Consider the following 20,076-nt stretch of genomic DNA (forward strand, 5'->3'; position numbering starts at 1 on the left):
ACTCACTCATAGTAGCCTGAAAAATATTTAATGACACTGGTCCTGTTATCTCTTGCCATGTGTATTACACAGCAAGATTATTTACAAGAATGAAGTAGCTAATATGCATCTATTGTCAAAGTGTAATTTGGGACACAATCATAAATATTTAGTTTACAGATTAACTCTGTACCTTGCCATATATTAGCCTACCTGGTCTTTCTTGGATTAATAAAATATATATCCTTGGAGTCAAAATCCATAGTTGCAGAATATTCTCAGCCATCTGGTTTTGCTACAGGGTAAAGCTAGACTGGAAATAAGAGAACGTTAAGTAAAAGAAGCTTCCTTTGCTTAATCCACCTCCCAAGGGCTCCATCTGTAAAAAGAGTACAGAAATACTATTCTTTACTGGATCCTTTCCATGGTACCAGCCTATTGAGCTTTATTTAGTATCTTCATTTTTTAAATGGGGACAAACATACCTGTCTTACCATTCATAGGACTGATTTGTGGGTTTAATGAGATTATATCATCAACATACTTTATAATCTACAAAGCATACATTTATATAATGATAGCTACTTTGTATTGAGCATCCTCAAATTCTACTACCCTACAATTCTAGGAATAGTAGTGGAAGATTTACATATATAATTAATAGTATCTCTTAATCCTCAACACAACCCCCCACTGTTGTTATGATTACATTCAATACATAAATCAGTTAATAATCAGCTCAAAGAGGTTGGTTGGATTGGTTTGCTAAGGTCAAACAAATAGAAAGGGGAAGAGAGTCAGGATTCAACTTAATATTACTTCCAAATAGAGGCCTTCCTTTTCTTTTAGCATAGAGCTAGGAAAACATTTTATGTCCTTCAGAACAGCAGGTGTGATTAAGAAAAAGGGGAAATGGGGTTGGTGGAGGGTGGGTAGGGGGTGGGGGAAGCACCACTGAATAACCTGCCGCTATAGCAAAGTTAACAAAGAAAACACACTGATAAAACTTGTGCTTGCTTTTTACAACAGACCACCTGAAAATCCCTGGACTTCATAATACAGTTTTTTTAATGTATCAAATATAAGGTGCAAAGTAAAAAATAGATGTTTTCAAAGCTAGAAGAGCCATCCATCCCAGCCAGATCCAAACTTAGTTATCATGCAAATACACAAATCAAAAATGACACGAAACAGGAAAAACAGGACTTCCTTTGCTTTCAGAAAAGCCAAGAAGCGAAAACTCTTCTTAGAAATTCAGAAAAAAAATTTTTTTCATAGTAGCTAATATGCCTTCCTTAGTCATTAAGACACATTTCTGTTCATAACCTTGATACAGCCATATTTTTTACTCTTTATAAAAATCAAGTCTCCCAGTAAAAATGGTATTTTACCACACTAATCTTTAAATTCCTCACTGAAAACGTAATACACACCAATTTCTAACCTCTTGGAACATTCTGCAAAATGGATTTTAGTCACTGGAATGAATAATTGCTCAGAAAAGCAGCACTGCCTCAACTTGGTACGATTTGGTAGTCAATATTCTTGTTTTCCAATAAAAAGGAGATCTCATAAGCAGAAACACTGGACTCCTTGTGGTTTCATCGATCGAGAGAACGTTTCTGAGCAGCTTCTGAGCAAACATTTCTTAACAGGTTGATCACAGATCTGGGGTCTTCACTCCTCATAATGGCACTGCCAGACACAATCATGTTAGCTCCTGCCTGGAAGAAGTAAACACTTAAGGTTATGCCTCAAAGGAAGATGCAGAAAAACCTAAAACAATTCCTGGACTAGAGTTTCTTCTACGCTTGCAGCTGGCAGTCAGCACTTTAATTGTACAAAAGCCACTTCAAGATGAACATACTTAAGCAGCTAGTTCAATGAAAAGCGAAAATGCTTAAATGAGGATGTGAAATTATTCTTAAATGTGTCTAAGAAATCACTGACTTTTTGGTAGCCCCCTCTAAATAAACTACACTGCACCTTTGCTAATAAACCTTTAATTCTTAAATCTATTAAGGTCTTCCCCTATATACCAATCCCTCACAGCTCCTAAAAAATCAACCTTTTCATCTCTGAATTATGTATAGAATTGGTAGGTAGTCTAAAAGGACAATTATTGCTAAAATGTGAAAGAATCCATAAAACAGGGCAACATTAAATTATTTCTCATGTGAGACCAGAAGGAATAGAACTTCTTATATATGCTTCACTGCATTCCAGAATGCTTTTGAGGTGGCTTCAAAAAGATTTTCAAGATGTTTTTCAATATGAAAGCAAAGAAGTCAGAGTAAAACCAAGTAAGATGAGTCCAAATTTATCTCTGAGATTCCTAGGATTTGCCTCAAGGAGGGAAATCCAATCTATTATGTCATTCAGAGCTAAAAGAAAGGGAGGACTGTTGGGAGAACCACTGAAACTAAGGAAAATTTCTCCAATTACAGACACACCCTATGATACAGCACACTACACCTTTAACAATGTTCCTCATAAAAAAAGAAAAAATACTAGTTTTATAGGGTTACAACCTAACATGTCTCATAACGTAACCAAGAACTGCATTAATGACAAAGCACAGTTCAGTAAAAAAGAATTCCACAAGGGGTCAAAGGATACATGCTCACTAATCGTCTGGCCAGCACCTCCTCCCTATTGATCACAGTCAAGCTTCTGATAAGTATCAAGCAGGAAAGTGTGGCATTTATACAAAACACTGAAAGTGCAGATTAGACCATGCTGTTTAATAAAAGCAGGTCACATAAACTTTAATCACCTGCAATGCTACAGGGAGGGCTGGTATCCTCTTACGGAGTTCAGGAGCCTAACTCAGCCTAGCTAGCCACTTGGAAAAAAAAAGTCATCCCACTTCTATAGAGGGACAGATTTAGTAGCTTGCAAGGGACAAATAGTAGCTAATACACCTAAGTTCTACAGAATAACATTCTTTTTCCCCTTTACAAGCAGGTATGTTTTCTTTCCCTATTTTGGAAAACTGTCTCAAAGGCCCTGGAATGTTTCAATGATATTCCACAGGCTGGCATTCAGCTTATTCCTTTCCAAAGAATTTTTTCATCATTACTGAGATAACCAGGACTTACTATTTAATGATTATGTGGTTTCAGAATATTCACTTATCGCTCTTTATTTTCCTGGTTTTACATTTAAACCAGAAAATACTTTTCTAAGAAAGAAAGCCTATTTAGGAAGTCTCTTTGGCAGACAAGACCCGTCCTGGCATTACATTTGATAGGAAATTGGTCTTGGTTGCAGCCAAGCAGTCTCACCTCTGCACATTTATGGATGGTGTCAGGACCTACTCCACCATCAACCTCAATGTCCAAAGACGGGAACTGGGTCCTCAACCAGTGAACCTAGTTATACACAAGGAAATAAGTGACTAAGTGGATAGACAGAGGGAAAAACACCAAATAAAAAATCACATAGCTGATATTAGCTACTAAAATATGACTCCAAATGTCTCAGACAATAACATTATATCAATATAAATTATGATTGGGGAAAACCACCTTTTAATGTACTGTAACAAACTAAGTTTTATAAAAGCAAGCTTTGTTCTATTTGGCAAATGGCATTCAATTTGTCATGGCTTTGCAGAAAATATACTTCACAGAAACAAGACAAAGACAAAACCCTCAATATTCAATGAAAACTCCCAAGAGATCTCAAGGTTACAGAGGTAACAGTTTTGAAAAAAATTTTCAAGACTAAGATGTAGTATCTTTTATGATCTACAAACGTAAATCTCTTGGGGCATTTCTCATACTGTATTCCAATGATATATAGGCATCCTCATCTCCCCACCTTCAGAACAGTACAGGTCTAAACATACAAGTAGTCCAATAAATGCTTACTGAATGAACTTACAGAATAAAAGCCTTACCCCAGAACCAAATACTTCTTTTACCTTTGGCATCATATCTTCCATGAATTTCTGCCCTCCAAACCCAGGTTCCACTGTCATAACCAAGGCCATATCTATCTGATGAGCCCATGGTGCCAAATACTCAACTGTAGTTCCTGGTTTGATAGCAAGGCCAACCTGTAACAGAGACAAATTTGCTATATCACATCAATAATTATTTCCGTATTACATTACTGTTGCATAGCAGGCCCAGTAGAAAGGTCTATTCTTAAAGTATAGAATACATACATAAATGGAATACATAAACTGTGCAGACTGTAATTACTTTTTTAAAAAAAGTCAACAAGACTGTCAAAAGTAAATGTTTCTAAAAGGTAGAAACTTTCAGAAAACATTAGTGGAATGTATTAATCTTATCTGACAAACAAGTTATACTTAAACTCTATCTTCAAACCTGACGAATAGCTGCCTAAGTCCAGTCTTCTCCACCTATCATTTCAGGTCTTCCACCAAATCTTCCCAACTCTGAGAATAAATAGTATAAAACGTTACCATTGGGCTTCCCTGGTGGCACAGTGGTTAAGAATCCACCTGCCGATGCAGGGGACACAGGTTTGAGCCCTGGTCCGGGAAGATCCCACATGCCTCGGAGCAACCAAGCCCATGCGCCACAACTACTGAGCCTGCGCTCTAGAGCCCACGAGCTACAATGAGTGAGCCCGCATGCCTGTGTTCTGCAACAACAGAAGCCACGGCAATGAGAAGCCCGTGCACCACAATGAAGAGTAGCCCCTGCTCGCCACAAGTAGAGAAAGCCCACGCACAGCAACGAAGACCCAACACAGCTAAAAATAAATAAATAAATAAATTTATTTTTAAAAGAAAAACATTACCATCACTGTTGAGCTCTCACCTTCATTCCATTCTCCCGAATGTCTTTGATCAAAGCCCCCGGGTTCTCGGTAGCCTCGAGATGAAAAGTATATTGATTGGCTCCTGCTACAGCCATTGGTTTTACCCACTGTTCCGGCCTGGACACCATCATATGCATGTCTGGAAAAAAAAGACGTATCCCCTAAGTATTACTATAAGGAAAATAGCTGGCTTATATTATTGAAGCCAGCCTGGAGTTTTTGCTGTTTCAGATATGAACTCTTCTGGTATCATGGTAATTGTTAAATATACAGAAGTTACACTTCTGTATAGATAACCTCCCTTCACCCTGAAGATAAGGCTTTGGTTAAACTCATTTACCAAAACAAACCCCATTTTTCCACAAAAAGCATATGGCGCAGTTTATGAAAATAACTAGATACCAGGAAACCTAGGTCCAGGGCCAGGAAATCCCATTCTAAGAAACTTAAAGAAGTCGTGTTACCTATGTGGACTGGCTTCCTCGTTTATAAAATAAGAAGCTAAATTAAGTGCTTCTCCCCACCAATATTTTATTGAGCACTTGCCACACCATTAACTTTTCTAGGCCACAGGGGTACAGCAAACAACAGACAAAAATCTCTGCTGTCACAGGGATTACATTCTTAGTGGGAGAGACAAATAAAAGGAGTGAAGACAACGCACACTAGGTTGGTAGTAAATAAGGCCAGTGTGGCTGCGGCCGGGGGTGCACTGGCTGAAAGGACAGAGCTCTGCAGCCCACCAGGTTTTATTCTGAATGACGTGAAACAAACACTACAGGATTTTGAGTCAAGTGACAAGATCCGACTTAGAAGGCCAAGGCAAAAACCCCAGCAATTGAGGATGGTGAGCAATGGTAGGGATTCTGGGTATGTTCGGGAGGCAGGGACAACAGGGGCTGCTGTGGGTCAGAAGTGCAGAGTGAAAGTGTTCGTTGACAGATGAATGGATAAAGAAGATGTGGCTCATATATACAATGGAATATCACTGAGCCATAAAAAGGAACGAAACTGAGTTATTTGTAGTGAGGTGGATGGACCTAGAGTCTGTCATACAGAGTGAAGTAAGTCAGAAAGAGAAAAACAAATACCATATGTTAACACATATATATGGAATCTAAAAAAAAAAAAACAAAAAGGTTCTGAAGAACCTAGGGGCAGGACAGGAATAAAGATGCAGACGTAGAGAATGGACTTGAGGACACAGGGAGGGGGAAGGGTAAGCTGGGACAAAGTGAGAGAGTGGCATGGACATATATACACTACCACACGTAAAATAGATAGCTAATGGGAAGCAGCTGCATAGCACAGGGAGATCAGCTCTGTGCTTTGTGACCACCTAGAGGGGTGGTGTAGGGAGGGTGGGAGGGAGACACAAGAGGGAGGGGATATGGGGATATATGTATGCATATGGCTGATTCACTTTGTTATACAGCAGAAACTAACACACCATTGTAAAGCAATTACTCTCCAATAAAGATGTTTTTAAAAAAAAATAAAAAGAAGTGCAGAGTGAGAGGAGAGTCAGATGGTGCAACGATTTGGCCTGAGGAGCTAGAAGAGAAGTGCCATCAACTGAGAGGCAGACAACTGCAAGAAAAGGAACAGACTGAGAGGGAAGAACACGTTAACCTGAGAAGCCTGCCACGTGTCCTGATCCTAAAGCTCAAATCATATGAGTATATGTTTGGGAAGAAATGAGCATGGCCTTCTTAAAGATCTTGACTTAAAACATAATAGCATTTCATGAGAAGGAGAGGGCAGCTTAAAAGAAGTGAAAACAAGAAATAACGCTGGGAAGAAGAAAGCAGTAAACACTCCTCCACCAGACAGATGGCAGTGAGGAGAGTTTTGAGCTTTTTCTTTTGTTAGAGGGAGCACATTGCTGATACAGCAAAGCTATATTAAAGAAAAAAATTCTAGTATTCCAGAACTCAGTAACTAAGATTATAAAAAGGAACAAGGCTTTGAAAATGTCAGGAAAACAGAGTATACAGCGTGATTAATGAAGCCAAGACTAACATTTATATTTCTAAACTAATAAAAGTAACAAAAATAGAACATATTTTAATAGGCAAAATCTTGTCTTTAAAAGATAAACTCAATTTGGTGTTTTTTCCCCTTCGTATTATAAACAAGAAAAAAAAAATTCAATCTGGTTTAAAAGATCAAGTTTACTCTTCCCTAAGTTACCAGACTGCTACGTCATCCCTGTTCAATCTCTGGCACGTAGTCACTACTAGCAACCCTCACTGCACATCCTCTAGTATTTGGGGAATTGATGGCTCAGCTAATCTGCCTATAATTAAGATACAGTTCTCAAATGTTCTATTATCAGACTCCCTCTGCATTCTTAAAAATTACTGAAGCCCTCCCCCCAAAATATTGTTGATGTGGGTTACATTTATCAATATTTAATGTATTAGAAATGCAAACTAAAAAAATTTTAAAGTCTACTTATTAATTCATTAAAAAATAATAATGATAATAAAAATAAATCCATTACACGTTAATGTAAGAGTGGCACTGTTTTACATTTTTGCGAGTTGCTAATGTCTGCCTTAAGAGAAGACATCTATATTCTCACACCTGCTCTGCATTCAATCTCCTGCAATCTGTTGTTTTATATGAAGGGAAAAAAGTGCATAGAAAAGGGAGGAGTACCTACATCCACAGCCTTTTCACTCAAGTGTGGATATTCTATTTCTACCCCAAAACTCAACAAGTGGTACTTTTTTTAGAAAGGTTAGTGGCAACGTGGAATCCATAAACCCCACCAGTGACCTTTTTGTACTTTGTTACACTCAAACCCATTAGTCTACATTTTGAATGGCTCTTTTAAGTACTATTGGTTCACTGAGTTACACAGATCTTCCAAATAGTGACACATTTCATTATATACTATCCAAACCCCGCATCTGTTAATGATATTACAGATCTGGTCAGAAAAGCTGTGAGTACTGGGAAGCTGTCAAGCTGAAAGAGGCAGATATAAGTTTCTAAAATTCCAACTTTCACTTGCAAACTCTAACTTTATCAGTGGCAATGAAAACTGATGAGCCACTTTCCTTGAAGTGACAGGTTCACTTAGTTAATTTTAAAGAAAATGTCAGTAAAATATCCAAGTCTGATAACCACAGTTCATCTGTCAGTTGTTCTTTCAAGGGAAAATGGTATTCATGACTAGCACTTTCAGTTCACAGCTTAAAACAATGGCACAAGTGGTCTTCTTCAAGGAAACTATCATCCTCCAGGATTTAATAGAAGTGCTTTATATGTACTTTCTTTCCACTTTGTCACACAAAATCCTAATAAGACATGCACTCAAGGATCAAGATTTACTAAATCAATCACTTGTACCAATTCATCAAGGATACTTGTTACAAAGGATTCTATGAATGTATGGCAAATAAGAATATCGCGACTACCTGTATAGTTCAGTATCACTGCCTTGTCTCAGGCTAAGGCATCAGCAGAAATTCACCACTGCTTTTGCACCATCAGCATAAATAATGGAAAATAATATCAGTACAAGTAATTTACAAATCAAACTACAAATAGTTTTGATGTCATGGACCATCTGAAAAGGACTCCCACGGGTCCTCAGACCATACTTGAAGACCAGTGATTTAGCTAAGAACAAAAATGACTTTTCCCTACCACTTTACTTCTTACATGGTAAATTCTACTCAATACTGAGATTGAAGAGTTAAAAGCTTTAGCAGTTATACATAAAACTTGAGATCTAACCCCTAGGATATATCATGTATCAATTATCCAACAACCAGTATCCAAGAATTAAACAAACAAAAACATATAATATAAAAAACAAAGGTTCCAAAACCCAAACACTAGGGCTTCCCTGGTGGCGCAGTGGTTGAGAGTCTGCCTGCCGATGCAGGGGACGCGGGTTCGTGTCCCCGGTCCAGGAAGATTCCACATGCCGCGGAGCGGCTGGGCCCATGAGCCATGGCCGCTGAGCCTGCGCGTCCAGAGCCTGTGCTCCGCAACAGGAGAGGCCACAACAGTGAGAGGCCCGTGTACAGCAAAAAAAAAAAACCCAAACACTAAAGCATATTAAGTCCATTCATCTTTACTTGAGATTCACCTCTGGAAAGACTGATTAGCAAGTTTACCAGCAAATAACAAACTAAAAACAGAAAGGAAAAGCAGATTGTGTGGGGTGGTGGCAGTTGAGTTGGTAAGAGAAGAGGCACAGATAGAGATAGGAGGGGAGTCAAACAGCAGTGAGAAGTAACACTTGGAGACGAACTAAAAGGGAGAGAAACGGAAAAATACATACATATTTTCAATCCACACAAAGCCACAGTGGGGAATTCTGTGGTCACTATACAAGCCAGGGAAGGTGGGGGGGCAAAGAATGCTACTTATTTCATCCAACTCTGGCAGTCGTAAGAACGAATTTACCCTGGAAAATTCATTTTCCAAAATGTAGTTAAAAAAAAAAGTTCAGATATCAAGAGGATTATATTCCATTATTTGGAAATTTCAAAATAGTGAACATGTTGGTGGAACATTGTTTCCCTCATGCCACATGAATTAGGTGATAATGTACATTTCCTTTGGTACATTCGAAGTGGATGGAGCCTACAGAGGCTCTAACAGCCTCCTGCGATGCTTGCAGTGTTCCATAACTGCACTGGACGGTACAGTAGTCACAAGCCACACGTGGCTACTGAGCACTTGCAATGTGGTTAATGCCACTAAGAAACTAGTTTTAATTTTATTTAATTTTAACTAATTTAAATAGCTACATGTGGCTAGTGGCTACCATACCTTCATAAAACTGGCCCACAGGGACTTCCCTGGTGGTGCAGTGGTTAAGAATCCGCCTGCCAATCGAACCAGGGACAGGGGTTCGATCCCTGGTCTGGGAAGATACCACATGCCAAGGAGCAACTAAGCCCATGGGGCACACCTACTAAGCCTACGCTCTAGAGCCTATGAGCCACAACTACTGAGCCTGTGTGCCACAACTACTGAAGCCTGCATGCCTAGAGCCCGTGCTCCGCAACAAGAGAAGCCACCACAATGAGAAGCCCGCGCACCAGAACGAAGAGTAGCCCCCGCTTACTGCAACTAGAGAAAGTCTGCGCAGCAAGAGACCCAACGCAGCCAAAAAAATAAAATAAAATAAATAAATTTATTAAAAAAAATTTAAAAAGTAGCCCACAATATTCCAATTAAAAAATCTAAGTTTTACTAAATTTATGTAATGAGCTACATAAAAACACATATTTACAAGAACTCACCAAATGTCTTATTACTAGAGATCTGGCAAGTGAGTCACTGCTAACTTAGTTTAAAACAGCAGCAGCAGCAGCAACAAGGATATGTGGACTGAATCTATATTCCACAAAAAGTAACTTCTAGGTCACTGATCTTAAAAATCCTTAATTCACATTATCCTACAATGTTGGAGTGAAGCATACAGAGACCCCACTTGTAGAAAGTTCCAATTTCCATGAATTGGCTTCAAATATAGACCATAAGTCAATCAATTCATAAATTCATTTAACAATTACATTGAGCCCCAGCTGTGTCTATGCTAAGCTCTAGGAAAACTGCAGCAAACTAAGTCGATGAAATCCTGCCCTTAAGGAGTTTAGAGTCTGATAAAAGTAATCTCAGATTGAAAGAAATTCTAAGAAAATCAACAAGGTGATGTATCGGGGAAAAGGTTAATTTAAGACAGGGCTCTCTGAAGAAACAACAAAGGATCTGAGGTGGAAAGATGAGGCAGCACTGGTCAAGAGAACACAGCTTTCTTCTAGGCAAAGAGATGAGCCAAAGTGCCCAGGCCCTAAAGCGGGTAAGAGTTTGGCTTCTTACAGGCAGTCAATGAAACCCCAGCACAGGGAGGAGGGAAAAGGGTACAAGATGAAACTGGAGGTTGAGAAATCAACCAGCTACTTTTCCCTTTACTTGAGCAAACACATCCAGCTTCAGACGCTGTAACACCCACTTACCAAAGAAAGGGTCCTGGCCTAGCTGCTTTCGGAGGCTTTCTACCACAGGGTGACCAAAGGTGATGTTGGGAACAAAATGCCTACAAGACAAACAAAATCTTGCTCTGAAAATGTTTTCGATTCAGTTTCTGTATTTTTCTCAATATGTATTCTGATGGGAGTACAGGAGACTATCTGTGATTGCAATTATTTTTCAATAACATCATCAGTATTAAACAACACTAAAAATATCTGTATAATTTCAGTTTTACAGAGCAGTTATCTCCTTGATATTTCAGCAAATCATAATAATGTCACATGATTTACTCTATTTAACTCTGTAATTCAAAACCCCTGACAAGTAGAAATGCAAGGATGACAAAACCAAAACCCCAAAAGTTATATGACTTGCCCAAGTCACACACTAGTTAGGAAGTTCAGGACTCTGATATGGGTCTCAAATCAACCCATCACAGGCTGCCTGTGGCTACTTCTAATCCACCTCTATCACAGGGCACAAAATGACAGTTTATCAAAACTTTCTTAAAGATTATCAATAAAGACACTTAACGTATACTAATAACCACCACTTACTGAGAGTTTACAACATACCAGATATTGTACCTTAATTCATTTCATCTTCACAACAGCCCTATGAAGTATATGCTGTTATTATCCCCATTTGAAGAGCCCAGGAGACATAACTTCTTTAAGTCATCCAGCTAATAATTTGTTGGGGCAGGATTCAAATTAAGGCTTCTGATATCAGACCCAAAGCAGTTAACCATTATCCTACTCTGGTTAGTCCTTTTGTTCTACCACCAGCTCACTTCAATATTTAAAAAAACCTCCTATATGTAAGTCCCAGGCTGAGGGCTTCAGAGAGTATTGTATTTTATAAAGAAATATGTGAGGGACATCCCAGGTGGCGCAGTGGATAGGACTCCACGCCCCCAATGCAGAGGGCCTGGGTTCGGTCCCTGGTCAGGGAACTAGATCCCACATGCATGCTGCAACTAAGAGTTCGCATGCCACAACAAAGAAGCCCATGAGACGCAACTAAGGAGCCCACCTGCTGCAACTAAGACCCAGTGCAACCAAAAAAATAAATAAATAAATATTAAAAAAAAAAAAAAAAGAAAAAGAAATATGTGAGTGTTCCTGCTCACCCCAGAAAAGTTTACAGTCTCACTGGTAAGAGATGGCTAATGACTCACCAGAATTCATGACTGACTGTTACAGCACAGTTGTTGGTAGGAAGCCAGCTCAGCCGAGGACCACACTTCCCAACTCCCTTTACATCGAGTGGCCCACGTAACTAGTTCTCATCAATGGACTGTGAGTTTAAGTGATGTGCGCCACTGCAGAGCCCAGGAGGTTGGGTAGTTTTCCTGTTCTGCTCTCACTTTATCCTTCTGCCAGTAGAGGCCCTTAAGGAACGGCAGAGCCACAGGATGGAAGGGGACTAGGTCCCTCAATTTCTGCATGGATAGACATTTCACACCAAACTATTACATGAATGAGAAGCTTTATAACATTAAGCCACTGAAGTCTGGGCTTTCTCTGTTAAAGTAGTAGGCATTACCCTGTATGAGGACTGTTAAGAAAAGCTACATAATAACAAGTAGGCAATATTCAGTTAAAATAGTTCCAGAGGCAAGTAGAATAGCACTTTTTAAAAAGGGGTAAGATCGTGAGATTTACAGAACAAATAGAATTTGTAAAAATGGGGAAGGAAATGAAGCAAAGGCAGAAATAACTAAGTTAAATTCAAAGAAGGGGGAGATGGCATTGCCCACCCTGGCTGGTATGAAAAAGGCAGGAGGCAGACTGTGTCACATGAAGTGCATCAGATGCCAGGCTCACTGTTTTGACTTTATCCTGATCAAGTGAGATTTTAAAAGAGAGACACAAATGAAAAATAAGATGGAAATAATACAGTAGGCAGACAGACTGGGCAGTAAATTGGAAGAAGAGAGGCAAGAGGTGCTGCTAAATGGCAAGAAACAGTAGGAATGGAAACAAGGAGAGCAGGTGATCGGATCTCCTAAGTGATAAGATGTGGGGGAGGGGAAAGGCTGAAGAGAGAGAATAAACCATGTCCAAAGTCTTGAGCTTAAGATGACAGGCAGGCAGAAGGAGTGTTAATAAAAAATTAAAACAGGGCTTCCCTGGTGGAGCGGTGGTTGAGAGACCGCCTGCCGATGCAGGGGACACGGGTTCGTGCCCCGGTCCGGGAAGATCCCACATGCCGTGGAGCGGCTGGGCCCGTGAGCCATGGCCGCTGAGCCTGCGCGTCCGGAGCCTGTGCTCCACAACGGGAGAGGCCACAGCAGTGAGAGGCCCGCGTACCGCAAAAAAAAAAAAAAAAAAAAAAAAAATTAAAACATATACAGGCCAAGCACCATTCTAAACCATTCCAATATATTAACTCATTAAAACCTCACAACAGGGACTTCCCGGGCAATCCAGTGGTTAAGACTCCGCGCTTCCAATGCAAAGGATGCGGGTTCGATCCCTGGTCAGGGAACTAAGATCCTACGTGCTGCGCAGCCAAAAAACAAAACCAAAAGCAACCAACCAACCCTCTCAACAATTCAGTGAGACAGGTACCACTATTACCTGTATTTTACAGATGAGAAAATAAGAGGCCCAAGCTCACAGAACCAGTAAGTGCTGGAGGCAGGAGTTAAACACAGACAATCTAGCTCCAAAGTTCAGGCTCTTAGCTACCAGGCTTGTCTGCTCCTCCACTGACAGCTAATAACTAACAGAAGAAGAAAGTCCAAGGGAGGAGGAGAGCCTTAAGACAGAGAGGTCAGGACACACCTGAGAGGGATGGGTACGGTGGATGGGTACAGACACTTTTACTCTCCAGCACCCTGGTCCTTGGAGGTTGGATTTCTAGTATTTTGGAAATCATTCTACCATTTGCCTAAGGGCAGTAACTGCCAGGGTTATGGATAAGATGCTTTTTATGTTTACTTAGAACTTGGAGGTAAGAGTCACATAAGCAGGCAGCAAGGACTACTGAATACTACACAAATCTGAGATTGAAATATCTGGATTTCATTCACTGTTTTTTCTGTGTGCCCTCAGAAGTATTTTTGTTGTCTCAACCTTAGGCTTCGTTTATCATGAAAATAAACACAATAACCACATCTTGAGAAAATATGAGAATAAAACAAATACACTTTTACTTCACTGGGAAACAGAAGCTATAATGCCATTTTGGAGTAAAGACTGCCAAAATTAAAATACAATTAAAAAGTGTCCTTTTCTCACAAAGAACTTACGAGATTAAGCTATAATCACTTAGAATGTCGGAATAAGGGATCCGATTATTTTGATCCCCCATCACATTTTCACACAAAGCAAACCTTTACCAGATCTCCCAACAAGGCAAAGAGGAAGATCAAGGCTGATATAAAATTCAGCAAGACTGTAACCAAACAACACTTCCTGTGAGTAAGGAATCACACCTATGCCTACAGTGGGGGGTAGGCTGGCAGGTAACATGGAGGAGTGAGATGGCAGATGGAGACGGGAAAAATGAACATCTGGCCCGGCTAATGGTGGCCTTGTGACACTGTGGGCCCAGTACTGAAGTCAGCCAGGTCTAGTAGTAACGTGAAATCTCCCTGGTTTCTAAATCTTCCTAATATAGAAACTGAATATCTGCTCAGTTCCTACACTTACGACCAACACATTTCCAGTCACTGTCATGACACATTTATATTTACATGCTTTCCAATTTTCTTTTCCAGAAAATCCACTTGTCCTTTATTTCAAATATCCAACCATACTAGTGCTCCACCCACCAGTGTTTCCAGAACTTGTTCCTGAATTTCAAAATGAAGACGTTCAGATTTAATCAGAAGTGTGGGCTTCAAGGGAAGAGAGGGGACCAGAAAACAAGGGCATGCAAGCTCAGTGTAATGCTGGAGATTTTTCAGGGGACCAGGAAAAGAAGCATGGGGGCACTACCTGGAGGGAAGGTAAACTGGGGCTGGCTGCCTTGGGAAAGGGAGTCCCCAGCCCCCCTTTCATACCCTGGGCCTCGGAGGCACTGCAGCTCAGCCAGGCTCTGCCTCTTTGGTGGGTCACTGGGAAGGGGCTGAACCTCCCCAGTCTGGCTTCCTCCTTTGCAAAAGGGGAATAAAAATAGCTCTTAGCTCAGAAGGTTGTGAAGCTTAACAGAGAAAGGGTTTTTAAAATGGTGTATGCAGAATTTAGTTTTTTCAAACCAAGATGTTTCCTGTTAAAGGGGGAAAGGAGTCAATAAAAAACAAACACTTTATCTTCAAAAGCTCAGGGTCTGCCATAGGGCTGGGAGGGTCCAAAGAGATTCCTTAGAGATCCCTCCCTTATGATAAAGCCATTCATCCACCCAATTATAATGAAGCTTGCCATGGTGCTTTTCCTGCAGAGAACACAGAGGTGAGCCAAAGAAACAGTCTCTGCTTTCAGGGAGCTTCCGGTGCAGCAGGAGAGATATGAAATAAATATCAAAAAATATAGTCGTTCGTTGAAAACAGAGAATATCTTAATCATTCTCTGTAAGCCTAATACCCACAGAAGACAGTTTCAGAGACAAAACAAGCTGCTGCATACTTCCAATCCTGGCTCCGCCATTTCTTAGCTATGAGGTGACTTTAATCTCTTTCTGTTGATGCCAATAACAGCACCAAGCTCATAGTGTCGTGTGAAATAATTCACAAAAAGTATCAGACCAGAAATAGTCAAGTGCTTGTAAATATTACCTATTGTTGTTGTCATTGATATTCTGATTGGTAAACTGGAACAAATTATTTTCTCCATTCGCTCACTCAAACATTGGACGAGACTTATTTACAACCAAGCTGCTGTGACAAACACAGTACACACATATACTCGTAGTCTGTTCTATCCTGAGACCCTCAAGTGTCTCAGAAACAAAATTTTGTCTCATTTTGTGTCTCAGACACAAAAATGTAGCTACCCATCTGTGAGGTACACACTCCAGTAATATTACCTGTGAAAGTTCTGGGCTTTCAAGCAAAGGTATCCAAAAAATATACAGAAGTAGAAATGTATGTGATACCAAACTAAAAATCAAGGTTCTGTAAGAGGTAATATTTACTCATCTTCTTTGCCATTATCAGTTAGGCACGGTGTTCAGGTAACTGAGTGGAATACAAAAGAGAAACAGCAGATTTAACCAGCCAGAACAAAGAAGACAAAGCTGTCATAAGAGGAGTGACATTAAAAAGACAAGGAAGTGACTGGTCATCTTTCGTAAAAAACATGAATTGGCAGATTTGCCTGAGAGTACACAGAGATTTTACCTATTTCCAATAAATTTACTTTTCTACCCCAAGCCAAGGTAATGGCTGTTTTGATCTTATGGCCTGTGATCAGTGGGGCTCGGAGAACCACTTGGCAAACCCAAGATCCAAGCTGCAACTCTGTCACAATGTGTGTAACGTTGAGAGAGTCTTAACTGTTCTACGATTTTTCCTCATTTTATAACCAACTTAAGAAACTAGCATCATTCTGATTTCAAACAATATTGATTATGGGCTGTAACTACAGTGCTTAAAAATTACTTACAAAAAACTGACCTCCCTGAAGAGCAGGGTGCCTGAAGAGAAAATAGACAGGAAAATCATAATTTGAACAATGATACAACAACTAACAATTACAGAGAATTTACTATATGCCAGGCACTGTAAACTACGTGTATGAGGTCATTTCATCTTCCAAAGATGCCGAATCTGTAGTGTTATTACTCCCATTTTTCACATAATGAAACTGAAGCTCAATGAGGTTAAATGGCTTGTCCCAAGTAACCCAGCAAGTGGCAGAAGCCGGGCGTTCTCACTCCAGGTGCCAAGCTCGTCATCCTTACACAAGTCTTTCTCCCCAGCTTTGCCACTAACTAGCTATATGAGCTTGGGCAAGTCATGCCTATCCCCTTGGGCCTCAGTTTCTCCAACTGAAAATGAGACGGATCCTAGAGATTTAAGGTCGCTTCCAGGCGCTAAGTGCTAGAAGACCACACGTTACGTGGGGGGAGGGGAGATGGTTGAGGTTTGGGACGCGGTCGCAGCCCAGGATGCCGACTCAGGTCCCCTCCAAGCAGGGCCTCCAGGGCTCCCACCGCAGGCCCCTTCTCAGTACCGCGTTCAGAGCGAGGCGCTCCGCGGTACAGGGACGCCGTGCACCCAACAGGCACTCAATAAAGGTGCGCCTATCCCGCCCCGCGCGGCAACCCAGACACGAGCCCCGCGGAGAGTTACCCGTCCATTACATCCAGGTGCAGATAATCGGCCCCAGAGTCCAGCATCCGAACGCACTCCGCCCCTAAACTGGCCAGGTCGCTGTTGAGGATGGACGGGCCAATCTTGCAGCCGGACGCCATGGTGCTGTCTGAAGCAAGTTACCCAGCGAGATCCCCGGCAAGACGAAGGCGTCGCGCCCCGATTGGCCGCACAGTTTTGGCCCCGCCTCTTCCCAGTAGAGTCTTCCGGACTCCACCGGCAGCAGCTGCCTTGAGGGGGGAAGTCCCGCCTCCCCTAGCGGAAGGGGTGCCACTCTAAGGGCTTAGGGGCGGGGCCTCGCCGTGAGGCACCTTCCTCCTTCCTCTGACCTTTGTTTTTAAAACAAGCCTTGCCGGTCTCCCAGTCCTCTGAGGAGTTTCTTAATCTTTTTTAGTTTTACTTCCCGGGCAGTTCCCTCTCAGCTCTTGCCCCCTTATCACTTTTTTGTTTCTCCATCGTTTGCATATGCGTTCCTTTCCTCTCCGTCCCTGTACTTGTCCAAGAACAACAAAAAAAACACCCTTCTCCCTATTTCTCTTTGAATCCCTCTCAAGAGCGGTGGGAGTCTGATTTAGGGCGGAATCCTGGCTCTACCAGATACTAGCTGGGTGACCTGGCAAGTCACTTCTCCCTGCCTCCAATTTTCTCATCTATTAAGACAATGCTCAACGTTTAAGATTTGTGAATCCAAGTCTGTGCCCAGGACCGGATGCCTGGTACTCAGTATAAAATGGTGGTGGTTATTATTACTCTCCTCTGCTTCTGGCCCTCATCCTTCTTACCTTCTCTCACAGGAATGCTTATTGACAAATTGCAATACATTTATTTACTGTTAAGACAAAATCCAGAACAGGGTAAGAGTGGCTATTTCTTTGCCAAATGTGTCTAGGATCATTGGGTGGGGAAAATAACTAGTAAAACTTTAAGCAGATAAGGTAGGGGAGGAGGGGTCTCTGGAGAAAGAAAACCAGGCATGGCTTTCTTGACATAAGAGAAGGCATTTTTGGCCTAAGCTATTTTGTCATCTAAGCCCGGCCACAATGTTTGCCCTTGAACAGGTCTCAGTAATTAATTTTTCTTTCTTTTCTTTTTTTTTTTTTTTACAGTTCACAATGATCAATATTCACTTCTTTATTTTCATTTAAAAATTAAAATTTCAAAGGATTGAGAATTCTATGTAATATATGTGGTTAAAGGTACCAGATATAATAATAGAAATGTGCTATGTATTGGGGTAAGAAAAGGTATAAGCTATGGAGATGTCTTTGTTAAGGAAGAAGAAAGTGATTTTGTCCTATAGGTGGTCATTTTTTTTTTTATTGAAGTATAGTTCACTTACAGTGTTGTGTTACTTCCTGGTGTACAGCAAAGTGATTCAGTTATATGTATATATATATAGTTATATGGTTATATAGTTATATATAGTTCTATATTCGGGTGTATATATACATATATGTATTCTTTTTCAGATTCTTTTGTATAGTAATTAATGATCTTAAGGGGACAAAGAATGCAGAAACAAATGCCTGTTATCAGGCAAGAGAAGTAACAATTACGAAGATAGTGTATCAGTTGTAAATTCAACCAGTTCTTTTCAATGGAAATGATTAGCCTAAAGCCTCAACCACCAGATCAACAGGAACTTAAGAGATGATATGTTGACCTTTTCTGACCCTCATGACTTCAATCCACTAAATCTTGGACTCTGTCCACAGCCCAAGCCCCTTCACCAATACGCATGTACCCTTAGCATAAAACTTACCCAATTTTGCTGTTGGGAAGACACTGCTTTGGGAGAGATCCCCCGTGTTCTCCTTTCTTGCTGCAAGTAGCAGGTCCTTCTCCGGATCTTTGGCTTGGTTGTGTCTTTTGGGTCGACTCCCACCAAGAGGGGAACACAGTTTTTCAGGTAACAAATTCACGGGAGGGAAAGAAAAAAAAAAAAAAGAGATTTAGCAAGAGCATAACTTAGAGGGTAAGGATAGAGCACTTTGTATAAAAGAACTGGTGGTAAACGTGTATTCCATAGTGGTTCTGGCCACATTCAGCGCATAACCTGGTCCTTAACATTCCTTCCGGGAAATCTACCAGTCATTCCAGATGGTCATACCTGGGCAGAGAAGTCACACTGGGGAACTTGTCTCCCAATATGCCCATTCTGCTTTATTTTGAAAGTTAGGGAAGGAAAGCGTGAGTAGAATGGAGCTCATTTGGAATAGGAGGAAGGAATTGGAGGTGTCCAATTGAAGGGTGACCTCAGGCTGGACTATGAGGGTTGAGGAGAGATGTCAAAGCGAGCTCCAGTGATCCAAAACAAAAGCACATCCCAGGGATCTAAAATGAACACTTTCCTGAATGAGTTAACCTATTCCCTACGTTGAAAAATGAGAAACAAAACTCAATCAGGCATCTTAAATGTTTTTAGATTTATTTTATTATATGTGCATATTCAAACACAGAAGTCTTATCTTTCATAAATATCTTTCATAAACATTTCAGTATTTATTCATATGCATTTTTTCCATGCTCTTTGGTCATTCAGTATTCATAACAAACTTTATAGTCATCTGAGGGACGTTGGCTGTGTAGTCAATCTTTTGTTTTTACCTATAAAATGGCTAATAAAGGATTTTCATCCTGCAGTCACAGTGACTTTTGAAAAATATGGAGGTACATTGATCTGTAATCCTAAATGATCCTAAAATAACATAAGAAAATTTGTCTTAAGTTTTTCCAGATACATTCTGCCCTAAACTTGTTTTTATTCTCCTGAGTGTCAAACCGAACTTTGTTTCTGAAATGCTGCAGTTAGGACCCACTGAAGTAAATGAGGAGGTGGGACTTTCTATTCACTGCCAAGACAAGGCCGTGGAATTGGAAGTGTGAGGTCACAGGGCAACAGCATGACTCGGTGTGATAGCAGCAAATTCCGGAGGCTATTAATCTCATGTACAACTTGAGGAAGGATATTTAATTTCTATTTTGGACTGTCATTCTATTTATGACCCTTTCTTCCCTGTAGGTCC

General features: G+C 40.6%; 1 protein-coding gene across 5 annotated transcripts; it reads right to left on the reverse strand.

The window, feature by feature from the left end:
- Nucleotides 1-1,003: 1,003 nt before the first annotated feature.
- On the reverse strand, nucleotides 1,004-17,151 carry RPE (ribulose-5-phosphate-3-epimerase; the record flags this gene model as incomplete). 5 transcript variants are annotated; one of them, XM_079710116.1, is made up of 7 exons in its annotated part: nucleotides 1,004-1,703; nucleotides 3,267-3,353; nucleotides 3,908-4,042; nucleotides 4,779-4,918; nucleotides 10,770-10,849; nucleotides 16,352-16,371; nucleotides 17,041-17,151. In XM_079710116.1, the coding sequence occupies 7 exons, from the start codon at nucleotides 17,149-17,151 to the stop codon at nucleotides 1,581-1,583; spliced, it is 696 nt and encodes a 231-aa protein (XP_079566242.1). In that variant the 3' UTR covers nucleotides 1,004-1,580. The 5 variants fall into 5 exon arrangements, with proteins under 5 accessions (XP_079566242.1, XP_079566240.1, XP_079566241.1 ...); XM_079710114.1 differs by having other exon boundaries at nucleotides 16,337-16,371; XM_079710115.1 differs by lacking the exon at nucleotides 16,352-16,371 and having other exon boundaries at nucleotides 17,030-17,151.
- Nucleotides 17,152-20,076: the final 2,925 nt, after the last annotated feature.

The sequence above is a fragment of the Hyperoodon ampullatus genome (genome assembly GCF_949752795.1).
Source record: "Hyperoodon ampullatus genome assembly, chromosome: 8".
In the NCBI taxonomy this organism is placed as follows: domain Eukaryota; kingdom Metazoa; phylum Chordata; class Mammalia; order Artiodactyla; family Ziphiidae; genus Hyperoodon; species Hyperoodon ampullatus.